Source organism: Ostrea edulis, chromosome 5 (assembly GCF_947568905.1).
Source record: "Ostrea edulis chromosome 5, xbOstEdul1.1, whole genome shotgun sequence".
Lineage (NCBI taxonomy): Eukaryota > Metazoa > Mollusca > Bivalvia > Ostreida > Ostreidae > Ostrea > Ostrea edulis.
In genome coordinates, this window is record NC_079168.1 from 4,176,086 (window position 1) to 4,199,485 (window position 23,400).

The following is a 23,400-nucleotide window of genomic DNA, read 5'->3' on the forward strand; positions in this document are numbered from 1 at the left end:
AATGCTGTCACGCTGAATACTACATACATTGTATACATATACACTTTACATGCGCATTATTTGAGATCATGCACGACATGAATGTTACAATGAATATACGCTAGAATTCTATATTTCGATATACCCGCAAACGTAAGTCTGCTTTACTGTATTTCAAAATGAGCACTTACATTGCTATTTCAACGCAACGTGTTTCACATTGTAGTATGGGGTTTCATTACGTACATGTACCCAGATGTGGCTCAATAGTTACATGCACATGCCGATTTAGTGAAAATTCGAGGAGCTCCTTACATTTGTTAGAGACCTTCTTTTTCAATGTACACAAAACTAGGGACGATTACTAAAATGACGGTTGCTGCAGAGAGTGTCACGAGAAAGAAAACAAGAAACGCAACTCGGTCGGCAACGTGTGCAACTTCCTTCCATTCATCGATGATTTCAAACTCCGTGTCTGCTTTATTTGACTGTGACACTATAAGACTCAGGTGATACATAATAGCATCTATATTTGAAAGCTGTTCTTGTGTTTTTATCGGAGAATCATTTTCAATAAGATCATCTTCTTCGATATGTTTCATCATGTCGTCTGCAAGTTTCTTCATTTTCTCTGCTTGAACATTCTTATGGTTGCTGAGAAATAACGATGATGAATCTGTCAAATCTTGAATGGAGAATGAGCTCGACAAGATTTGATTTTGCTTAGAAGATTTTTTGTTTCCGCCGCAGGTGCATTTAACTATTGCTGAAAGAAATCCCAGTACCAATATTCGAATCCATCGTGGTACTTTTTGGGGGCGTGGTCCAGGATGATGAAGTTTTAAAACAAACACCGTTACAATAACGGAGAGGGAAGATGTTGACATTGATATTGTCAGGTAAATACCTAGAAGAAGAAAAAACCAATGAGCACAATTTGATACATTTCCAATGAAATTGAATCCTTTCTAGATAAGTATTGGCATTCTAATGAAGAATCATTTTATTTTATTGGGCTAGATTTTTTGGATTCCGTGGGCATTTCCAATCCACAAATCTGAATCACAACGAAATACACCATTTACACAATGTTTCAATATATTCACTAACTTACATCCCTACCAAACTGTAAAATATTGGCAAGCCAATGAAATTGACTCCCCGCGAATTCAAAAGCTGCCCGCTACATCAAAATGCAGATGACATAATATGATGCTGATTGCCGGTGATGTCGTAGATAGTTCTACAATTAATAAGATATTTAGTATATAATTATAATGCTAGAATTCTTCACTGAATATAGAATTAATACAAACCTATTAACGGAACGAATTCCGAAGTCTGGGGCATGCTTTCAGCGACGACCAGCATGAATACTGAGTAGGATAAGAGGACGGTAATATTCAGTGTTATCTTCTCCCCGGCGTCCGACGGCAACCAGAACGTGAGACAACTCAGAATATTTAACCAGAAACAGGGAAATATGATATTAAGAACATAATAAAGGATCCTTCGCTGAATAACAATCACAACCGTAACGTCTGGGTATATGTCGCTGCTGATTGGATATTTGGTTTCGTGACGTTCTATAGAATGACCAATCAGCAGCCACTCTCCGTTTGACGTGTAGCCGACTACGTCCACCGTCCCGTTCGTGGCCGTGATGTCTACTTGGGCTTTATTGTAGGTCCAAGAACCGAATTTTAATGGACATCTCTGTTTGTCGAAGGGAAAGTACGTGATGTCCACTTTGCAGGAACTCCTGAGTTTAGATGGAGGAGACCAAAATATTGTTCCGTCATCATATACCATGGCGTTAATGGGCATGAAACCGGCAGTGTAATCGTCTGCGCTAAAGACATAAGAAAAAGCGTATAAATAATATCTGACTTTAATTTTGTACACAACTCGTTGATTGCATAGGTTTAACCCTTTAACTACCAGAAATTTTCGAGTTTTCCTTCAAAGCAGATACAAATATTTCAAATTGAAATTAAGGTATTCAGTGTATAATGACCATATTTCATATCTAATAAATGGATGGTGGAATATTTGTAATCTTGGTATCATTTTGAAGGGTTCATCAAATAAAAATAACCCACGGTAGAAATTTTCTAAATTTTGTTTACTGCTTGATATATTTCACCTAGAATTTAACATTGAAGTATATGGGAAAAGCATCTTTTATTACAATATTTTAAAAACAAATTATATATTCATATTAATCTCTTGGTAGAAAGTTACATACACTTTCTTTTTATGAAAATATGAAATAAAATTAATCATTGACCACACACATTTTTAGAAAATTAGATTTTTCTTATTTCTACAAAGGGCAGACAATTCTTCCAAAAAATCTTAAGTGCAAAAAGGTCAGCTTCTAATCATTTACCAGTCATGTGAATTTCATCTGCTTCAGTTCCATCATTATTTAACAATAAGTTTTATGTTGATCTAAATCCTTCAAAATTGTTCATTATCCTTTCATTATACATGGAATACCTTAAAGCATTTTCTAGTCACATTTTCGTAATATAACCTATGTATATTCTGAGAGGAAAAATCTTGAAGATTTTAATTATGCACTAAAATGTGGTGTAACGGTTGCCATGACAACAAAAATACCCCACAGATCCCCAAAAATGTGTTTTTTCACCAGTTTCGTCACCTAAAACACACAAATTGAATGTTTATCAGCCATCATTTAAATAAATTTTAGGAATAGTTGTATTCATATACATGTATTACATGCATTCATGAAATTAAGTGTCATTTATTGTAAATATAATTATACCTGTACATAAACATTGAAGTACAAGATGCGCATAAGTTACAGTAGACTGCCTGTAAATATTGTAAAATGTTCCTTAAAACTTTAAGAAAATTTTTAATGAAAATTAAAACATTCTCTACGCATATTTTTAGAATATAACTCATAAAAAATTCAAAATGAAAAAATAAGTTTCTAATTATGCAGTGTAACGAATTTTTACTGTTACCATGGCAACTAAATGAGTCCATGAATGACAAAAATATGTTGTTGGGTTTTTTTTCGGTACATTTTTGTTGTTGATTTTTCATTCCTTTCTACACAGGTTTTGAATTATGTAGTATGATCTGATGTTATGGTTGCCATGAGAACACAATAACCCATAAATCGCTAAAATGAGTTTTTCATCATTTTCTTCCCGTGAAATAGAAAAATTGTTCAATAAACTATCACAATATTTACGTCATGTACGTAATGATATCATGAAAACTAGCAGTACAAGTTCAAATATACATGCAAGATTTATAAACCTACAATACGTACAACCATATGCCTATAGAAATTAAATACCTTTACTCTCCAAATTCTAATATAATATTGTTCAGTAGATCATAAATGCGTCAATAGCTTAGTTCGTTTATAATACAATAAGCCAAATACATGTACATTGCATCCGCGCTAGTCACGCTTACTAAGTCCGGGAGTACCGTACGTATGTACATTAGGCGTGGTTTGCGACGGTGAATATATTGATAAAACAGTGTATCATATATTTACAGCGTTATATGATCTAAATTAATTGTTACTGAATTTTTTTCTATTTATATTATAAAAATAATGCGTACACTGTCTCGCCTCGATCACGCATAGAAAACTACACCATCGGCACCGACGCTTTTTTCGCTGATGTGTCTCACATTCAAGCCGTTTTCTCATCGGACTGAAGAAGTTTCCGATCAGACACTGGGCAACGTCTAGTGAGAAATCACATTAGAGAGTAATGCTTGTGAGGTTTCACGGTACCTGGGGTGTTCAACCATAGAACATAAAACGTGTTTCCTGCAGGCACGTAGAATAGGGGGAGGAGGTGTTGCCATCCCCCAACTTTTCTCAACACCTTTTAATGTTAAAAGATATATTTGGTGACCCCTCCCATATTTTATAATAGTATTGAAATATAAAAATGTAAAGTCGAAGTTATGAATTGAACTTGTGTACATGTATTGAAAGGTGCGCAACTCCCTCCCCCTTTTTAAGAAGTCGAAGTTTGGGATTATTTATGAGTCGGCTCTAATACATGTCACACCTCTGAATTTAAAATTTATTTTCGGAATTTTTCAAAGGTTGCACGTTAATCCCGCATCCCCACCCCGAGTTTGGAGAATTTAAGTGCTGATTGTCCTAAAGAAGACCTTTTTTATGTTGTTGGTTTATCTATTCATTTATCCATTTATTTATTTTTATTTGCTCGTCAAGAAATTTAGACAATGGTGTAGGGATTTTTTCCGGCTTCCCCTTCCCCTGTTGAAAAATTATGCTACATACATGTACGTGCCTGTCCTGTATAAAATACCTGTATGTCGTAATGCGGTTATTCTGCAGGTCTTTGTGTACTGAGTATGTACCGTACATAATGCAATCCCTTTTTACAAAGTAGTTTCGATATGAGTGAAAATTTCTCGAGAGGGACATTAAACAATATTCAATCAATAGAGTACATTTTCTTGCATGATTTTACATGTAGTGATAATTGATTACTAATATTTTAAGCGTACTTTTAAAAGCATCACTATTTAGTACTATATGTAGATCAGAGAGTGTTCGTCGGCACCGTACACAATCGTACTTTTTCTCTGACATAATTCAAAATGTTTGCAATATTTTGTATTTACATATATGCATATTTTATGTTGTAGAATCACGTGTATGTGTGTGTGTTTTATGGTGTTTTTTCAAATAACGGAAATTTTATCAAAATTGTTGCCATTGTCATAAAATATTTAAAAAAAATTACCGATGCATTGTCATCTGACCAGTACATATCATAGAAATGATTATATGTCTCTGTATATTTTGATATCGGGTAATTGGTTAATTCCCATCAAAGATACGCATTTCGTTTGTCGGGGTCCAGTTGGGGCCAGGCTGTCCTGTACTCGATCTGCTTTCTGTTCCTTACATATCTATAACCTTTGCTATTTCCCCAAAACTGGCACGAGGTAATAACAGTATACATGATATAAGAGGAGGCGGACAGGATGAAAGGAAGGAGGTGCATGGAAGAGGAGAAAGAGGTTTAGTGGGGAGGTTCTTATACTTCTTTTCTTATAACTCCTTCGTTTTTCCTTTTTCACATCTAATCTGCATCAACGGCTATACGTATTCGATGCCGTGCCCATTGTGTTTTAACAGATAAAAGAAACAATTAAAGAATACATTTGCAATATCACGTAAGCCTGTTATATCTATATGCATCATAATCGTTGCCGTGCATATGAGTAGTAAACTGGCATGTAATACGCTTTAGTACCCAAATGAAATATGCAATTCATCACTATTCAGGGGAAGAGAGGGGGAGAGGACCACCCCCTGTACGCCCCCTCATATAAGGAGTCAAGTTCATGAGAAGGACCAACATCTTCATGGAACTTTACAATATTTACGCTATGGAGTTGATGCGACTAGAAGTAGAAATCCTCGTCCGTAATGTCACTCAAATGACTGTCCAGTGTACACTGGTGACCGTGTTTCTTTATATTCTGATTCATTGTCCTTATTATAGAAACTTCTTCATAACTGTAGTCATCTACACCAATGTTTGACGGTGACCCAACGGACAACAAAACTGAGCCTGTATCGCTTTCAGCGCTATACTCCATGATTAAATCATGCGCTGTTTACGTTACAGTCATGACAACGTAACAAGAAATGAAAATATTTAGTCAAAACAACTCATTTGACTTACTTGTACTGAAGTTATTTTTCTTTAAATTCTAACAGATTATTATTGCAAATAAACGGAAAAATCATAATCTAAACGCTAACATTTTTAAATGAGTATACATACTTACATCTAGCACACACTGACAACTTGCTCGTAATGATTAACTTATAAAAATGTACATTTTAGTCCGTTCCGTAGCCTACATCATATTTATTGCCTATTCATCTAATGAAAATATACATATATACCTTTTTTTTATTCATACATGCGAGACACTCAAATGTAAACAAAACTTTATTCTTCTAGATTATATAGTACATGCAAGTGAAAAGGATAGAAAAAAAATACAATCCCGTGTTCTTTAGTCATTTTTCACACACATATACTTAGGCTGAATGCGGACATGTATGTGAAAAAGATAGAGAGAAAAAAACCCCACAAATTCCGTGCGCATTATACCACCTTCACACTCACGGATTTTTCTTACGAGTCCTTACGGATCTCCGACTCGTAGTCAATCACAAGCATTCGTAAATCACTCGTCGGTATCCATGTCTATATCGTAACATTCCGTGCACTTTTATGGATTTGTGGAATACGTAAGAATCCGTAAGAAAAATCCGTGAATGTTAAGGTACTATTAGCCATTGTTCACACACGTATACCTAGGCTGAAGGCGGACACGCTTACATAGGGAAATAAATGTACATTGTATTTAGGTTGTAAAACAGTAGTTCTAATTCATAAAACAAAAACAAAAACCCAATCACAGATTTACCGTTATAAATTTGTTTAGTTTCTCCACATAAATATAGTTATCAGGGCCGTAAATTACATGGAGGCGGAGGCAGCTGCCTCCTCCAACTTTTGAGCCAAAAAAATTTAAAATTTAAAGTTCATTAGAATTTATGTTGTTTCCAATAACTAAGAACATGATACCTCCCTTAAAAAGCATTCCAAATCTTTCTTTTAGAATGAGTTCGTCAAGTAACATCTTAGAAGGCCCTAGAATCAAGGATTTTGCACGAAACGTGTTCAGTGTGCACAAAATGTGTTCAGCCTAATGTGTTTAGACCCCCGCCTAATTTCCTGCCTCCTCCAAATTGAAGGTTAATTTACGGCCCTGGTTATGTATCGTTATATAATCTATTTGCGCAATACACACGCACGCTAATGTCAAATGACGTTAAAGTGCATTTTTATCGCGTTTAACTTATAAAATGCATTACTTTCATGAAGAAATAGGTCTAAGATACTTGCCCGTACCTAAATATGACCGTAAGAAAAAATGAAGCAAATGTTTCAACCTTTCCGAATATGATATACGTTTTTAAATATTTTGTTTTTTAGAAAAGATTTTACTAACAGAATATAACACAATTTTTGTCATTTCGGCTTAAATTTCCTACTTTCCGGTAACGATGTGCGATTTTGAATGCATGTTTTCGACTAGTTCCCAACATCGCACAGAAAAACTTTGAGTAGAAAAATTGTTTAGTTTTTACTCTACTTTTAGAAAATATGATTTGTTTCATTGTATTCCAATTATTAACAAAACGCCCCCAATTTAATCACGTCGGCACATAAAAGGCGTCAAAAGGCGTCACTGGGCGTTAAAGGGTTAATCTATTAGAAGATGTCCATTCAACATATTCAGTATATAATACACAATGATAAACACCTTGTTATTCATTCTGAGATGAGAACCGTGTGGTGTATAGTAATAAATATAATTCTCTCATATTATTTGTCGTCATTGACGATAACATAGGTACAGAGAATAATACAGAAAGATTCGGTAAATCGTATAGACCGATCTCTTCATTTTCAATCCACTAAAGAAGCGACAGTGGTGAAAATTCATAATGAAACATATGATAGAGTGGCAGTTGTCGACTTTTCCTGGTATGCTATCGGAGGAAATCAGTTGCCGTTGAAAGGCCAATTATCCGCGATAGTGATTCCATAAACAGCGTGACGGACACTGCATGTCAGTCTGCTAAATCGTTTTATCCCCTCCGAATTTCATCCTGTATTTTCATCACTATGAGCTAATAGTTACAATACAGAGCATTTTGAAAATAGTATCATAAAATGAATAAAAGCGTGTCAAAATAACATTGAGGTGAAAAGTCTCAAAGGGTAGAGCGTTCGCAGCTTCCTCATGAGGTCGAGGCTTTGTTCCTTGGCCGTGTCAAACTCAAAATGTAAGGATAGGTTGAACTGTTTCAGGGTCGCCGGTCTTTCGGGTGAGACGTCAGAAAAAAGGAGGTCCTGCTCCGCGACAGGCGTTGACGTGATAAACAACTCTCACTGCTAGGGCCCTGATCATCATTCATAGGTTTGAATTTGTGGCACTTTACCAACAAATGATGAATTATTTGATGTAATTTTCCTGTCATTTTGATGTAACCTAGGCATTACTTTTTTCTATGTTTTTCTTATTTTTATATAACTTACTCTTTACTTGATATTACAGGGGATGCTTACTCCTCCTATGCTCCTGATCTCACCTCTGGTAACCTTAATGTGACTTGATATTACAGGGGATGCTTACTCCACCTATGCTCCTGTTTTTACCTCTGGTAACCTTAATGTGACTTGATATTACAGGGGATGCTTACTCTTCCTATACTCCTGATCTCACCTCTGGTAACCTTAATGTGACTGATATTACAGGGGATGCTTACTCCACCTATGCTCCTGTTTTTACCTCTGGTAACCTTAATGTGACTTGATATTACAGGGGATGCTTACTCCTCCTATACTCCTGATCTCACCTCTGGTAACCTTCATGTGACTTGATATTACAGGGGATGCTTACTCCACCTATGCTCCTGTTTTTACCTCTGGTAACCTTAATGTGACTTGATATTACAGGGGATGCTTACTCCTATACTCCTGATCTCACCTCTGGTAACCTTAATGTGACTTGCTCGTTACTTTGTGTTTATGATCTCTTATGTCGATATAAGTTACCCATTACTTTGATTTCATATTTGTTACTCTGATGTAACTTGCCCATTACTTAAATGTAAAATATTTTCCTTTCTTTTGTACTTCCACTTAATAAAAACAAACACCAAATAGCAAAAAAATATTTTATTTTTTGCTTTTGCGTTCATTGTATAGCAGAAAGTCACTCCAATACAAACTTCAACATCAAACATACAGTTTAGAAAACTTCTGAAGTTTTCAATCTGACAAGCAGCTTATCATACTGGCTCACCAGCCTACCATTATCTGACTCAATACGCAGTTTATCAAGTACTGAATTAACACGACTTACAAATTGTAAAATAAACTTTCCCGTACAAAGTTTGAACGCCAGAATGAATACCATTCGAATCTTACTTCCCTTCAAAACCTTCAAGCCCCGCCCCTAAATATCATTGGCGTTTCCACAAAAGAAATTAATTTTATTCTAATTCACCTACATGTAGTTCAACCGAAATAAATTATATATATTCTACATGTATGTTATTTGTTTATGATAACTTGATTCTTTTTAACGTTATATATTTTTATTATCATCCTGTATTTTTGATGCTACCGGTATATTCTATAGTACTGTATGCTGATATATCATTCATGTATCTGTAGTGATTCGTTATTAATTAAAAAATAAGATATCATTTTTGAATGTTGTTGGGATATGACATGAATTTGATCACGTCTTCAAATTCTATAACGCCCGAAGGGGCGTTATAGTAGATTTGATCACGTACCAACTTCATGTCATATCCCAATAACATTCAAAATATTGCTGTCAACAACTGAACTGCTCCTATACGGAAGCATTCTGTGGACTTATAAAATATTTAGTTTCGTTGATTCGTCATCTTTATGAAAACTACTGCCCTCATATGCATATTCCTCCTTAATGAGCAAAATTTGTATTTCACAAATTTCTTAATTTCGTTGAAAACACCGGAAAACACCGGAAATTGGGGATCAAGGAATCTGATTAAATCACAGTAGGTGTTAATTTGGTGTTACTCACTTGTTGTACAATACGACATCCGGGAGCCAAAGGATGTGCGCCGGTACACGTAGATTATACAGTCCACTGTAATCACTCGAGTTCCATCGAATTCTGTCATCAATCCATTTCTACCGAGAGAGAGAAATAGAAAACAGATAACGCCATGAATAGTGGAGTAAATAAAATCTACACTTCTCAGAGTTCCGTTCTTGTCTGTTCGATTTAGAAGTGCTTAGCTTGGTGTTCGGTGATTTTCTAAACTCTCCAAAAAAGAGAGTTTCTTTTAAACGTTTCGTGCCTTTAGAACTAACGGACGTTATCTACAATATATAATGCAGTATGAAGTAATTGTTCGCTCCTTTGATATGATACCTCCTGAAGATAATTGCATACTATAAATACATATGCATCATTCATCACTCGAATACAGCATACATCCTATTGACAAATCGTTTTCAATAAAAAAAATTACGTTTTTGACATTAATCTGATTGATTACATTACGTGACGGATGGGCTTATCAAGTTGCAGTGTAAGCATAAAAAGTTATTGAGGTGGCCGCTAGACCTCTAATTCCTTAAGGAATTACGTATTGTTTTTAAATCAGACACCAATGGTTTCAATGCGAAATCCACATAATCATTTGCAGATAAAAAGTTAATTACTTTCATTTCTCCTTCGCATAGCCTTAGAATAAACGGAATTATTGAATTTTTCTGCCAGAAATATACACAGCATTTTAAAAGGAGAAGAAACCTTCGATGTACCGATCAATATACGGCATTTTCCAAAGTTGATATCATTTTATAAAACACACACAAAAAAAGAAGAAAAAACTACCGGATATTGTCAATTTCCAGTCGCTATGGCGACGAGCCTCTTCTTTATATCGGCAATACCGTTGCCTTTATTCCAGTGTATAACTTTAAGTGGACTGATCCATGATTTCCTCCAATTTTTAAAAATTTTTTTTTTTTACTTTTAATGATCAAAATCTACTGTCTAACATGTTTACAAAGTCCCACACAAAAATGTAAGGTCATACATTATGCCAGAAGTCCTCTTATAGAGAGTTTATTATTTGTTGTATAAAGAATGATTGGTGTATGGTATTGTTTACAAAGTTTTGAAAATGTACGGTTATCGATCTAAGTTTATGATTTACTAATATATCACATTTCAAGTATTCATGCAGTAAAATGTGCCATTTAAAAGCTAAATTTGTGTGTGTTTAAAATTAAGATTCTTTAAATTGCAAAAACTTTTCACTAGTTTGTTCAAATTTTGGTTGTCAAGTGTAAATGAGTTCTATTTTAAACGTTTAACATAAAAAAGGTGAAAAATATGCTTTAAAAAAAATGAACCAATCCCTTTTACTAGATCTTTACGAAATAAAGGAACTGTAGAAATCGAACATTGTTCTGATCGCCAAAGGTTTATCATAATCAAGGTGTTCTTAGAATTATTGTGTCGCCCTTACCCAGATTATTTGTTATTTCCCTAGACATACTATCGCCAAGGGTGTATCATATTCAAGGTGTTCTTATAATTATTGTGTCGCCCATACCCAGATTATTTGTTATTTCCCTAGACATACCTGTAGATACAGTGAACCTGACTGATATGTGAGCTGATACCACTTACAATGTCGAAAATCAAATCGGGTGTTTGACGCAGTTTATCTTTCTCATTATATTTATATTATCAATGTTTTTGCCCTCAATATTTTTAACCAATTGTAATGATCGCCATTGCCTCATCAATGCAATGTGGTTGTGAACAATGGGCGTAAGAATCTTGGTGAATATAGTACGTCTATTTTAACGGCTGGGAATTCCGATCAAAATGAAAGTAGAATAAAAAGTAAATTTTTCATTTTTGATAAAACATAAGGGTATGAACGACAACGCCCCCCACCGGTATGTGTTTCATGAAGCGCCAGTGTGAAGCCTCGCATTCCATACCCCCATTACTGTATTTTCAAAATCCCGCGGGGATCTGGGTTCGAATAGGTCGTCAGTACCTCTTGCTTGTCATAAGAGGCGACTAAATGAAGCGGTCCTTCGGATGAGACCGCAAAACCCGAGGTCCCGTGTCACAGCAGGTGTGGCACGTTAAAGATCCCTCCCTGCTCAAAGGCCGTTAGTGCCGAGCATAGGCCTACCTTTTGCAGCCCTTCACCAGCAATGGTGACTTCGATCTATATATGAGTAAAATATTCTCGAGAGGGACGTAAAACAATATTTAATCAATCAAAATCTTGAATGGTACCTTAACTGCTTATCAATATTTACATGTAAGAATTCCAAAGAAGTGTATTGGAAAAAAAATTATTGAAAGGCTTAGGGTATTCTTTCCCTATATTTTGTGGAATATCAGAGAAAGTTTAACAGGACTAGGAAGTACTATTAATCAGTTTTAATTGGTTTTTTAGGGAAGGTAACTTTTTTATACTCATAAGTCCCTCCAATGACGAGAACCCTCACACGATTTCGACATACATGTATTGAGGGTCCATATGATTTTACTAAGTATGGCAACTTTCATTGACAATTTTTTTCATGTCACTGCCCTGTCTATATCTAGTTTTTCTCAATAACATAATTTTAGCGCAACACGTATTCAAAATTGACTGAACGGTTATATCTGGTTCAGCCTGCTTGGTGCCTGTTTTCACTGGTTCTATAAAAGCTTAACGACCCTGTGCTGTTTGAAGTCTCCGTTTTCTCCAATGGAGTGGCAGGGGACCCATCTTCACAAGCCAAGGGTTTGCGATCCGCACTGCTTCGGAGACCCTTGGTTTGCGAAGATGTGGGGGCTCCTGCATATGAATACTCTGTGGCTTGCAATGTAGTCTAATGGGGAAAATGCAGTGATGAGGCATATCATTACATAACTTTTATTGCAAACCTTTGCTTTCGGAAGAATGCAAATAACCTGAAACTCATTGTGAGAGATCAAGTCTTACGGCTGTTTGCAGTTCTGTTAGATAATTAATGGTTGACAAAAATAATTTTTCAATGTCGATTTTTACATAACTTGGAATTTTATATTCATGTACAGCAAAATTGTTAGCATTTTTAATAGATCTTCGGGTAAAACCCAGTTTTCTTTCAACAGTGACTTCATGTGAGGCATTTATGTTTATGACTTGATTTCTTTGTGAAACGATAGAGAGTGCATTCATATCAAGTAAATATTGATTAGCTCTTCATTCTCTGATTCGTGTCTTTATCTGTTAGACAATCTCCTAAAATATTTTAAAGCAATACAAGCTGTAACTGACGGTAAAATATTGAAAACTAAAATCACAAATCGAATAACATATTTGTGATTGAATTCCGGTAAACATGTAATCTCATTAAAACAATGTGGACCTGAAGCAATAAACACGCTAAATCAGCAGAAAATGACATATCATGAGTTATAGTCTTCCTGAAAATACTCCCTGTTCGTAATCTCCGATGTACATTGACCTCAGAGGTCACACATTCGGACGAGAGGCACTGCGCAAATGTTATATTTGTAAAAGAAAAAACCTGACTGATTCTGCCAAAAAAGGAAGAAAAAGAGAAGTAAATTCAAAGTTAAATAAAAACAAAATCACCATCGGTGATCAAATTATGGATGAGATGAATTAAAGATTAATTTAATCGATAATGCAGATTCAGCGAAGATTCTCGTGGTATTGAATTCATCCAATATGCCATTTTTATCGAAATTTCATTATCAAAACTTCATTTAAGTGGCACATTTCCGTATATTATTTTTACACTTACATGCATAAAACGATAAATTTATTCATGAAACTATTTGATATTTGAAAACACACGAAATATATAGTTACGCCAGCTTCCACCTTCGCATGGCCTCGGTCTCAGCAACTCGATTATGTTCGGAAATCATCGTTTCCGTGCCCAAGAATACGACGATGGTGTCCGAGACTATGGCGATTTATACGAAACTAATAGGTATGATTTCACGTAATATTCCCTTGCTTACCACGCTTTTCCATCAGATCTTGGGATTGTATTAGACATACCGATGGGTATTCATTGGTGCATTCTTTGGTAGTTGAAAAATACCGTCAGGTACATCTTGTACTTCTTTAGGATGAAGAACAAAATTAAAATGGCGTTGATCTCATTGGCCAAAACACAAGTATAAAAATCAATATATACACCCAGGGGTGTGTGAGCCGAGTTGCATGGGATACATTGTAAGCCGGGAATGATGTGGCATATTTATAATTGTGAAGAACTAATTTCAGTTTTAAACTTTTCGAGTTACTGTCCAGATACCATATTTGTCTGAAGTTTTCAATCTATTTTCTGTCACTGTGACCTTGACCTTTGTTCTCCAAAATCAATAGGGGTTTTGCTTTGCTGGTATCCAAAAATATATCCAAGTTTCATTTGATTCAAATTAACTTTTTTCGAGTTATCCTCCGGAAACCAAAATGTTTTGGAATTTTAAATCTATTTTCGGTCACTGTGACCTTGACCTTTGACCTATTTTCTCAAAAATCAATAGGGGTCTTCCTTACCTGGTACAGAACAATATCTTGAAGTATCATTTGATTCGGATGTAAACTTTCTGAGTTATCATCCGGAAACCAAATATTTCTGAAATTTTCATTCTATATTCGGTCACTGTGACCTTGACCTTTGACTTTTTTTCTCCAATATCAATATGGGTCTTCCTTACCTGGTACCCAACAATATATCAAAGTTTCATTTGATTAAATTGTAAACTTTTCGAGTTATCATCCGGAAACCAATTGTTGACGCCCGCCCGCCCACCTGCCTGCATCACCAAACCAATAGCCGAGTTCAACTTCGTTGCAACTCGGCTAAAAATGAAGACGGGATTATAGTAGCTGATGCGACTTTACACAGTTTAATGAGTGATTTAGTTTATCCTTGCCAGACGGTTCTGAAATGCCATGTTTTTTTCTGTTTAAAAACGAGAAATGTCTTTGACTTACGTGTACGAGCCAAGCGTTGGTCACCAAAACTTGATTTTTCTCATCCTGCAAAAAATCGATATGATTAAAACGACAGATTGGAAGGAACATTTTAAGTGGTTTTATAATGGTATTTGTATTACTTCTGGCAGCCGCATCCTTAAAGCGAATCGAGATTAGACAACATTTGTTAACTCTGACAGCACAGCCATTTATATACTGTGTTTTTCACTCCATGCTCAGTATCAGCGTGCAGAACGCACCAAGTGCTAATTCGTCGAAATGTGCCGCTGGTTTGATAAATTTCTAGGGACGAACCTATAAAATATTGTCACCTTAAATGTATAGATATATATCACTTACGACTTTCTTAGATTGTCCAAAGGTCTAGCGGTTAATGAATAGTAAATTTCTTTGCACTTTATATATACATATATATTAAGTATGCTCTTTCAACTTTTAAGAGAAGGAGACTAACTAGATCCGCCACTGGATTCTGCTGTTTTGTGGATGTTTTGTCAATAAAGGACTAGTATGATGATATACTTACCATATCTACAATCTGTATCAAAGTAAATCCGAAATCCACCACCACACTCCAGGTTGCATTGTACACGGGCCTCACGCTTTTATCGTAAATATCGGGATCAAAAAGTCCCAAATTATTTATCAATTTTTGTTCATCAGGCAACAATCGGCATCCCAAACATATAGAATTCAAACACTGAAAAGAAATAAATATTGTTGGTAAAAGTAACATCATTTCTGACTCTTGTGTTGATCTTCTTCAGGTCGTGAGATATTGATACAGCGTTCATTGGCTTCGGTAAGTTTTACTTGCATGCTTCTTAATCATCGATCCTAATAACTCTTGACCGCTCGTAAAAAGACATGCAGATCGCCTTATTGTGAAGCGTCCCCGCGAAAAAGTATTGCATGTAGAGATGAAATTACTTATTTTCGTATGTTGTCACAGTTATAGAATCTTCCGACATCCATCACATAAAAAACCGTAAGCATTACAGCGGAAAACAGATTTACAAGTCATGGCCGTTTAAGCTCGTATTGGATATCAGAAGGCATGCCTAAGCCTGGCATAACTTTTCTTTAATCAAAGGAATGGGTTTAGAATAAAGTTGCGTTTGACAAGATAATGAGGTCGTTTCAGGCGTCCGCCTCGAAGACATATACAGAGGAAAATCGAACCCTTCCTGCTCACGTTACAGAAATATGAGACCGTAATCAAACAAACAAAATGTTTCTGGCTGTGTACGTGCAATGTCACCCCGAAGTATCCTTTAATCATTTAGACATTTTTATATTCATATTATCTATTTATTTTTATCCACGATCCTTTTTTTCCTGATTTCTAATACTGTGATTAAAGTGATTGATTAAAGTGACTTATACAGGGGTTATTAGGTATGTAGGTATACCCATGTGTTGATATTGATAACACTATGCCGCTTCCATTCATCAGATTTCTGGATAAAAGTTCTGGCTTTTCCATTTGACATAAACAAGTGGAATTACTGTACAAAATATGAAAGTAAGGAATAAATTTGTAAATTGTTTGTACAGTGGGTGAAATAATCGGTATTTCGTAGATAATAATTGGCTTCGCCGAGACTGCGGTAGATAATTGGCTTCGCCGAGTATCCGACGTATTTAGAAATATTTAATTTTATCAGCGTTTTTTTTTTTTTTTCACGATTTCGTAGTTTTCACATGGTTCTCTATACAAGTTTAGCGGTTTAAAAAGGTAACGATTCAACAAGTGACTTTTATTTCAAAGTATGTAAATTTAAATGAAAGTCTTTTAACTAGATCTGAGGTATTTTTTTAATTATTTATTTATTTATTTTATTTTTTGTAAGAGGGCTTCTGCGAATCTACTTGGTTTTCTCCAGAAGACCTTGTATCTCTGAGCATGCTCAGATTCAGCAAATATCTCAACAGATGATTCACGAGTGACTGTGAAATCATTTTATCCTCATGAAATATATTTCCGTTATATTTTTAAAGTCATATACCCTTGTGAAATATATTTTCATTATCAAATAATCTTAAAATTAAATATTTGGATCTATTTGAAACTTTAAATGCAACGTGAAAATAGAATTGTCACATTCAATATGTAGGACGCTTTCTCATGGGGGATATTATCAGGTATTAGGAACATTACCCACGTAAAAGATATATCTAATCAATCAATATATATCTTTCCTGCCATGCATCAATCATTTTAGCGATAATGGCATTTTCTTTTAAATTGGCTGGGTGATTGATAAACAGAAGATGCTGATTTCTGTGTATTTAAGACACTGTCCATGAAAGGAAAATTGATAACAAAGGACAATAGCCTTCACGTGTGCCGATTCAAATCAAAATTTTGACATACCGTCACATTCACTTAGAAATACGAAATTTATTTTTCATTTTAAAATATATACCGGTATCATTTTACTGAATGAACTTAGAGGGGTGGGGAAAATATTGTTTTATTTTGTGATTAGAATTTCCTGAACTTTACGTACAGGCGATGAACAAATCTATACGAGAGATGTGCGTATCGCGATATAGGTAGAAAAAAGTTTGCGCGCCACTGTGGGTGCTTCTATCCTCTTTTATTTGCAATAGGGATGAATGTGCCTACTGTGATATGTCGTTTTTATAAAGTGATAGACTTAGTTTCTGTCTGACATAGACATACCAGTACACCTACAGAGGGGTGCCTATAAAGTGCGAAACGAAACGAAATCTACCGAAACGAAACGAAATCTACCGTTTCTGTAGATTTCGTTTCGTTTCGCATTTTACAGGTACCCTCTAGAGGCATTGTTACGAGAAGCATCAACCCTGTATTCTGATTATGGTAGTACTAAAAAGTATGGGAAATACATACATCACAGATTAACTATAAAGATAACATCAAGTATTTCAAAGTCATTTATCGAAAACCAGACTTTCTGAAATACCCAGCCGTTGCCTCATGAATCTGTACACTATACGGATATTCTTAAACAATGTACACTATACGAATATTCTTAAACAATGTACACTATACGGATATTCTTAAACAGTGATTGTGACTAATTTTTACCTTGTTCTAGGGTGTGTATTAACTAAGGTGTGTATATAGACACTTTGCTGATCTAAAGTGCTCCCATATATGTCCTGGGTACCATATAGTTTAAGTTAATTTTAATCTATGTCATTTTATCTTAAGAAGATATTTACAGAATTATTACCATGCATATAATTGTAATTCAACACAGATTTACTTAGACCACAATTGGCTTCCTGCGTTATGGTTTAAACCTGCAGTATGGTATCTTATACATGCGCGGATCCAGGATTTTTTCCAGGGGGTATCAAATTTTTGGTAAGAGGAAAAACCCTCTTATACATAATAATAAAAATGTAGACAGTTTAATTCAACCCAAAACACAAAATCCAAAATCGTGAAAGGGGGGGGGTGCATGGTTTTTAATTCTGAGGCCCACAAGAAGGTTAATCAGACTATATGAATGTAATATAGAACGGTTTTTGCATGTAAAATAGTATAATTAACGGGAAAAGTGCATGTATATTGTCCAAAGAAGTGGAGAGGACCACCCCCACCCCTCCCCACTAATGCGTTTGATTTAGCCAAAGATACTTCATTCAATAATATTAAGTCTCCTTGTTTGACAAATGATTGTACAATTTCTTTTCGGGCCAATCTCTAATAATGAACGAAGTCGAGAGTCTATATCTCAACTGTACTTATGACTGTGCAGTAGCATGTGATACCGTGAGACAACTGTCGATGGTTTATTTTATGAGTTTAGAGTTAGTCCTTTTAGGACTATTCCTTTACTATCTTTCAAATATGGAAATCCTTACCAAATATGGAAATCCTTACCAAATATGGAAATCCTTACCAAATATGGAAATCCTTACCAAATAGGGAGACAAGTCAAGGTCAGATGAGCTTTCTTTGTTTATTAAATGTGAACTGACGGTCGCAAACATTGCAGAAAAATGCATAACCCGCGTTTGCGACCTTCACCTACTGTTTAACAAGCCAAAGAAAGACATGTATTTGAGAGATAGTCTACATAGGCTATGCCTGCTGCCCAATCCTGTTGAGTTTCTCAATAAAGTATGTTTAAATTAAAGACATTTCATTATTCATATTTTCAGGGATTTCTTTATGAATACTATCAAGTTAGGTAAAATATAGATATCATTGACCTGTAAGTTATCTGAACAGCTGATAATCGTTATTGTTTCAATGATCACGAACCTGTATGTACAATGAATTTAGAAGATCTCTCTCTCTCTCTCTCTCTCTCTCTCTCTCTCTTTCTCTCTCTCTCTGAGACCAAATATCCGGAATGCTCTTTCGGACATAGTGTTTCAAAGATATGTCCCTGTTAGTTCAACCTGAATAGTCTATAATTTATGTATTTGATACTTATGCACATACCATTCTTTCATATGCATGCGAAATTTGGGGTTTTCACAAGGCACCTGATGTTGAAAAGGTTCATCTTATTCTTTGCAAAAAGTTATTGGGAGTGAGTAAGCGTACAAATAATAATGTTATTTATTGTGAATTAGGACGGTTATCTCTATATGTCAGAAGAAAAATGTGCATTTTTAAATACTGGTTAAAACTTAAAAATACAAATAACTATTTTAAAAGAATGTTTTGATTACATGATTTTAAATAACAACAGTTGGGTTATAAGTATAAAACAAGAATTGTCTGAATTGGGATTAACTTATTTATGGGAAGAATCAGGAAGTGGCCTGAATAAATACAAGGTAATTGAACAAAAATTGTTAGATATATATAAGCAAAATATTTGTTCGTCTTTTTTAAATTCACCAAAATGTTTTTTATATCAACACCTTCTTGATCATTTTTGTTTACAGTTCTATCTTAAAAAACCGATTGATCCCAATGGAAAGAAATATATAACAAAATTTCGGACGTCTTCACACTCTTTGAACATTGAGAAGGACAGGCATAAAAATATTTCAAGAAGTAATAGGATTTGTACATTTTGTAGCCTAAATGAGTTAGAAGATGAATATCATTTTATTTTAAAATGTCCTTTTTATAACGGCTTAAGAATTAAATATATCTAAAAAAAAAAAAAAAAAAAAAAAAAAAAAAAAAAATTATTACCAGAAATCCAGTGTCTTCAAATTAGTAAAGCTTCTTAGTGTAAATAATACAAAAGAACTCAATAATTTAGGAAAGTTCCTACAACAGGCTACAAAGTTTCGATCTTCATATAACTTATGAATTTTCTACTTGCAACGACATATTATTCACGTGTATTGTTTTTTGTATGCTGAAATGCATTGATTTTATATACTCAAAATTGTATCTGTATGTCTACTCACCCTCTACTGTCTTATTTGTAAATATTTTGTATTTATAACCGATGAGCTGTATAGCTTAAGGGAATAAAGAATCTTAATCTAAATCTATAGTCACCAACAATCAAATTTTAAAATAACTTGAATTGTCTCTGCACATATGAAACATTACCTATTCGTAACCTTTCTTTTGGGAAAATGCGTTCACGGCTTAAGATGTGAATGACCTCAACACAGACAGATTACTTCAGCTTAAGCAATGACCCAGGTGAGCTGAAAAGAGAGATAAGGGGGAGGGGGTAATTAATGTTAATGAATAAGCATAACCTTTGCTTTATGTGTATGTTATGTTGATTAAGGGTACCCCTCTCCTGATTAGTCCACGGAGAACACAAAGCACGGGGAACATATTAACATGATCAAGGTGGGTTAAAAAGACATCAACGAGAATTGGGGCAGTTGCACCCTGTAATTTCATTTTTAGGAATAATGTTCCTGTCCGCGTTTCGTTCACTTAGTTCTGTAAGGTCAGCACGCACCCCCTGGAGATAAACCGCATTTTACTGATATGTTATCCGTGCAGTCGTCCGATATTCCCGCGGAGATATAATTCTAACAACGACAGAATCAGCTAGTGGAGCTTATCCAAAGCTAATACGACATATTTTATAATTCCAGGAGCACTAGGAAACCCGCCGGGAGGAATCATTTATATAAGTTACTTTAATCCCGGTCAAGATAATGTCAAACACTTAAATGCTCAAACGTGCGTGCTGTACAGCGGGGAGTGTGTGTTTACTACGCGTGTGCTTGCAAGCGATTTGCAATAAGACAGTTGAGGGTTGCATCTTTACAAGGTTAAATGAAAATCAATACGGTACAGTTATCTATTCAAAAGATGATGGATCCTCAAGGCTGGGTATATTGGAATGCATATGTTTTTTTTTATTTATTTATTTTTTATTCTGATGATCCACATTTCCCTGGTAATGGATTAATTCTGTATACTTACATTTACATTCGTTATCGAGATGAATGAATGCATTCGTTAATCCACTTTCCATGTTAAACGCCAGCGCTTATCGTATTATTTCAATAATCTTATTGGATTTCAAACGCAGAAAATTCAAATTCTAAAACAATGAATGTTAGTATTCTCATAAACATTTGTTATCAATGAGAAAACATGTTAAATCATGTCATTCAGTGCATCTGGCTTTATTCGAGCCCCTATCATTATTCGGAGCACATTTTATTATTCGATACGCCTGCTATTATTCGAAGCATGTTAATTTTTACTCATCATATACTCAATGAAAATTGCAACAGGTAGCATAACAACCAGTTTATCACGTCATAAAATATCACGCCATCTAGGTTAATCCAATTGTGATTTTCAACTAGTATTACCGGGCGTGGTAGCTCAGTGGTAACGCGTTCGATTCGTAACCGGGAGGTCCATTCGGATCACCTCGGTCGATTCCATCTAACCTCGGATATATGGTGGTCCACACCAATCGTAGCTACTCGGCTATTTCCGTAACCGCAAATGAACCTTGTATGTGGATCGACGCCATCAGTCTGTTACTATGTGTACACAAATGTAATTATGACGTCACAGTCGTACGTTACAATATGAAACGCGAACTTTCAAATGCATCTAAGATATCATACATACCACTATCATTTTTCACTAATATGTTTATGTATTAGAGTGAATAAGACGTTAATGATACCAAAACTGAAACTGTGGTGAAAATATAAATAATACATTATACAGGGAGTCGGTTCTGGCCGTTTAACTTCATCCACAGGCGCTCTTCCGGCGAAGAAATGCATCGATTCAATCGGATCACGCGCTCGTCTTTTTCCGTAACCGGTAATAAGACTCGGACGTGGATCGGCGCAAGAATTGCATCAAATCGATGCATTTCTTCGCCAGAAGCGCGCTTTTGGATGAGGTTAAAAGGCCAGAACCGATTCACTGTATAATGTGTTATTTATATTTTCACCACAGATTCAGTTTTGGTATCATTAACGTCTTATTCACTCTAATACATAAACATATTAGTGAAAAATGATAGTGGTATGTATGATATCTTGGATGCATTTGAAAGCTCGCGTTTCATATTGTAACGTACGACTGTGACGTCATAGTTGCAATTGTGTACACATACTACACATGGCAACAAACTGATGGCGTCGATCCACATACGAGGTTCATTTGCGGTTTGGAAATAGCCGAGTACTTACGATTGGCATCGATTTGATGCAATTCTTATGCCGATCCACGTCCGAGTCTTTTTATCGGTTACGGAAAAGGACGAGCGCGTGATCCGATTGGGTCCACACTTCACTACACTTTGTACCTACATGTAACAACCATAATTACAGCGCACCATGCCGGTTGAGGCCAGGTTTATTTTCTCACAAATATTCATGCAAACAAAGCAGCATTGATATAACATTGCGTATTCATACCAAACAAATATAAACCTCCTCCGCCGCCCAGGAAAAACCATAGATAAAAAGCAAATGTTTGAAAACCCAATGGAAACCTGTGTATCCGCGGCAATATTGCAGAGTAAGCAAACCTCATTCTTATACATGTATGTATTAGATATGAATACCATTTTCATGTATTTTACAATGAAGAAATAAACTTAATAAAATATTAATAGAAAACTCGACTTGCTCGTGAGAGTGTGCGCTAGAAAATGAACACTCAATAATAACCCTTCTATAATCAAACACGTTTGCCAAATACTGAAACCTCATTGTATGTAGCTCAAATAACAACTGAAACCCAGCAACAAGACACTCTCGTAATATCATTTACATGTCGTTAGGACAATTATTTTTCGCTATACTAGCCTACGTAACGCGAAAAAAAAAATTATTTTCCGCCATAGTACGTATATATAATGACGTATAACAACATGTTTAACGTCACTGATCAACTGGAACTACTGACAGCTCCCGTGAAATACAGTCCATTTTTTTTTTTTTTTTTTTTTTTTTTTTTTTTTTTTTTTTTTAGAAAACTCTCAATGTTTGTAACTATTTCTCTTTGATACTTATGGGTTCTTTTTCTCGAAATAGAGGGCAGTTTTCTAAGGAAAACTCGATAAATTCATTCTAAAATAAATCATATTTTGATCACTACTTTCTGAAAGTGGAAGTTTTTCCGGGAGAGTAAATAGACGACTGCATTGCAAATGTTAGGCGTAGCTACATGTCACATGCCGTCATACATCCGAGGCTAGATGTAGAGTACCGGAATCTACCGAAGTTTGCCGAATGCGGGAGGTCGTGAGTTCGAGCCCCGCTCGGGCCATGGCCGCGTCAAACCTAAGGCATTAAAATAGCTAGGGCAC

The 23,400-nt window shown here is 35.3% G+C and overlaps 1 protein-coding gene across 1 annotated transcript; it reads right to left on the reverse strand.

The window, feature by feature from the left end:
* Nucleotides 1–14,766, reverse strand: LOC125652795 (neuronal acetylcholine receptor subunit alpha-7-like). Its single transcript, XM_048882195.2, has 4 exons — nt 14,666–14,766; nt 9,697–9,806; nt 1,296–1,831; nt 1–886 (listed from the first exon to the last, which is right to left on the reverse strand). The coding sequence occupies exons 1-4, from the start codon at nt 14,753–14,755 to the stop codon at nt 300–302; spliced, it is 1,323 nt and encodes a 440-aa protein (XP_048738152.2). The 5' UTR covers nt 14,756–14,766; the 3' UTR covers nt 1–299.
* Between the last annotated feature and the right edge of the window lie 8,634 nt (nt 14,767–23,400).

Excerpts from the sequence above, each read along its gene's own strand:
- LOC125652795 (XM_048882195.2), bottom strand. The coding sequence starts at position 14,755 with ATGTTCCTTCCAATCTGTCGTTTTAATCATATCGATTTTTTGCAGGAT. Across the intron at positions 9,807-14,665 it reads CCAACGCTTGGCTCGTACAC|AAATGGATTGATGACAGAAT; the intron begins GTAAGTCAAAGA and ends CTCTCTCGGTAG. Across the intron at positions 1,832-9,696 it reads GATGTCGTATTGTACAACAA|CGCAGACGATTACACTGCCG; the intron begins GTGAGTAACACC and ends TTATGTCTTTAG.